This window comes from Pygoscelis adeliae, unplaced genomic scaffold (assembly GCF_000699105.1).
Source record: "Pygoscelis adeliae isolate BGI_AS28 unplaced genomic scaffold, ASM69910v1 Scaffold1265, whole genome shotgun sequence".
NCBI classification, from domain to species: Eukaryota; Metazoa; Chordata; class Aves; order Sphenisciformes; family Spheniscidae; genus Pygoscelis; species Pygoscelis adeliae.
Genome location: NW_008824835.1, coordinates 23,087 through 23,769, shown reverse-complemented (window position 1 = coordinate 23,769; position 683 = coordinate 23,087). Strand labels below are relative to the sequence as shown.

At 64.0% G+C, this 683-nt stretch overlaps 1 protein-coding gene across 1 annotated transcript in view; it reads left to right on the top strand.

The window, feature by feature from the left end:
• The window catches only part of SEMA3F (sema domain, immunoglobulin domain (Ig), short basic domain, secreted, (semaphorin) 3F), a 7,176-nt gene that overhangs the window by 3,911 nt on the left and 2,582 nt on the right, over window positions 1-683 (top strand). Inside the window, exon 8 of the mRNA XM_009324288.1 lies at window positions 529-617. Coding sequence (XP_009322563.1) covers window positions 529-617 — 89 coding nt within the window. The remainder of the gene's footprint in view (window positions 1-528; window positions 618-683) is intronic.

Genomic DNA, 683 nt, shown 5'->3' with positions numbered 1-683 from the left:
GCCCGGGGGCCCCCCCATCCAGCCTCATCCTTTCCTGACCCCAGTGCCCATCCTACAGGCTCTGATCCAGCCTCATGCTTTCCATTGCCCATCCTAAGCCCACCATCATCCAGACTCGTGCTTCCCCTGCCCAATTGCCCATCCTAGAGGCACCAGCATCCTGCCCTGTCCTTCCCCAGCCTCGGTGTCCATCCCGGGGGCACTGTTGCCCAGCCTAGTGCTTCCCGTGCTCTAATGTGCATTCCAGAGCCCCCGTAATCCATCCTGGTCCTTCCCCTGCCCCGGTGCCTGTCCCCAGCTGCTGTCCCCACCCTGCCCTGGGTGGTGGCAGTCCCTAGCCACAGGCGGTGACCTGAGCTGGTACGCCGCACCTCAGGCACAATTGCCCGCTGTGGCAGGAGAGAGATGGGGATGGGCTTGGGGGGGTCCTTCCTCCCCCTAGCCCCAGGAGGGACCCCCTTCCCAGGAGGGGAGGGCACGGGTACCCAGGTGTGGCATTGAGCGCCCGGGCACCATGGTGTCTTGCAGATCGGGGCACCGTGCAGAAGGTCATCGTGCTCCCCCGGGATGACATGGAGACGGAGGAGCTCATGCTGGAAGAGATCGAGGTATTCAAGGTAAGGGTTGTCGTGTCCTTCACCCTCCACTGAGTGTCCTTGACTCAGCCAGCCAGCCCCTCGCGA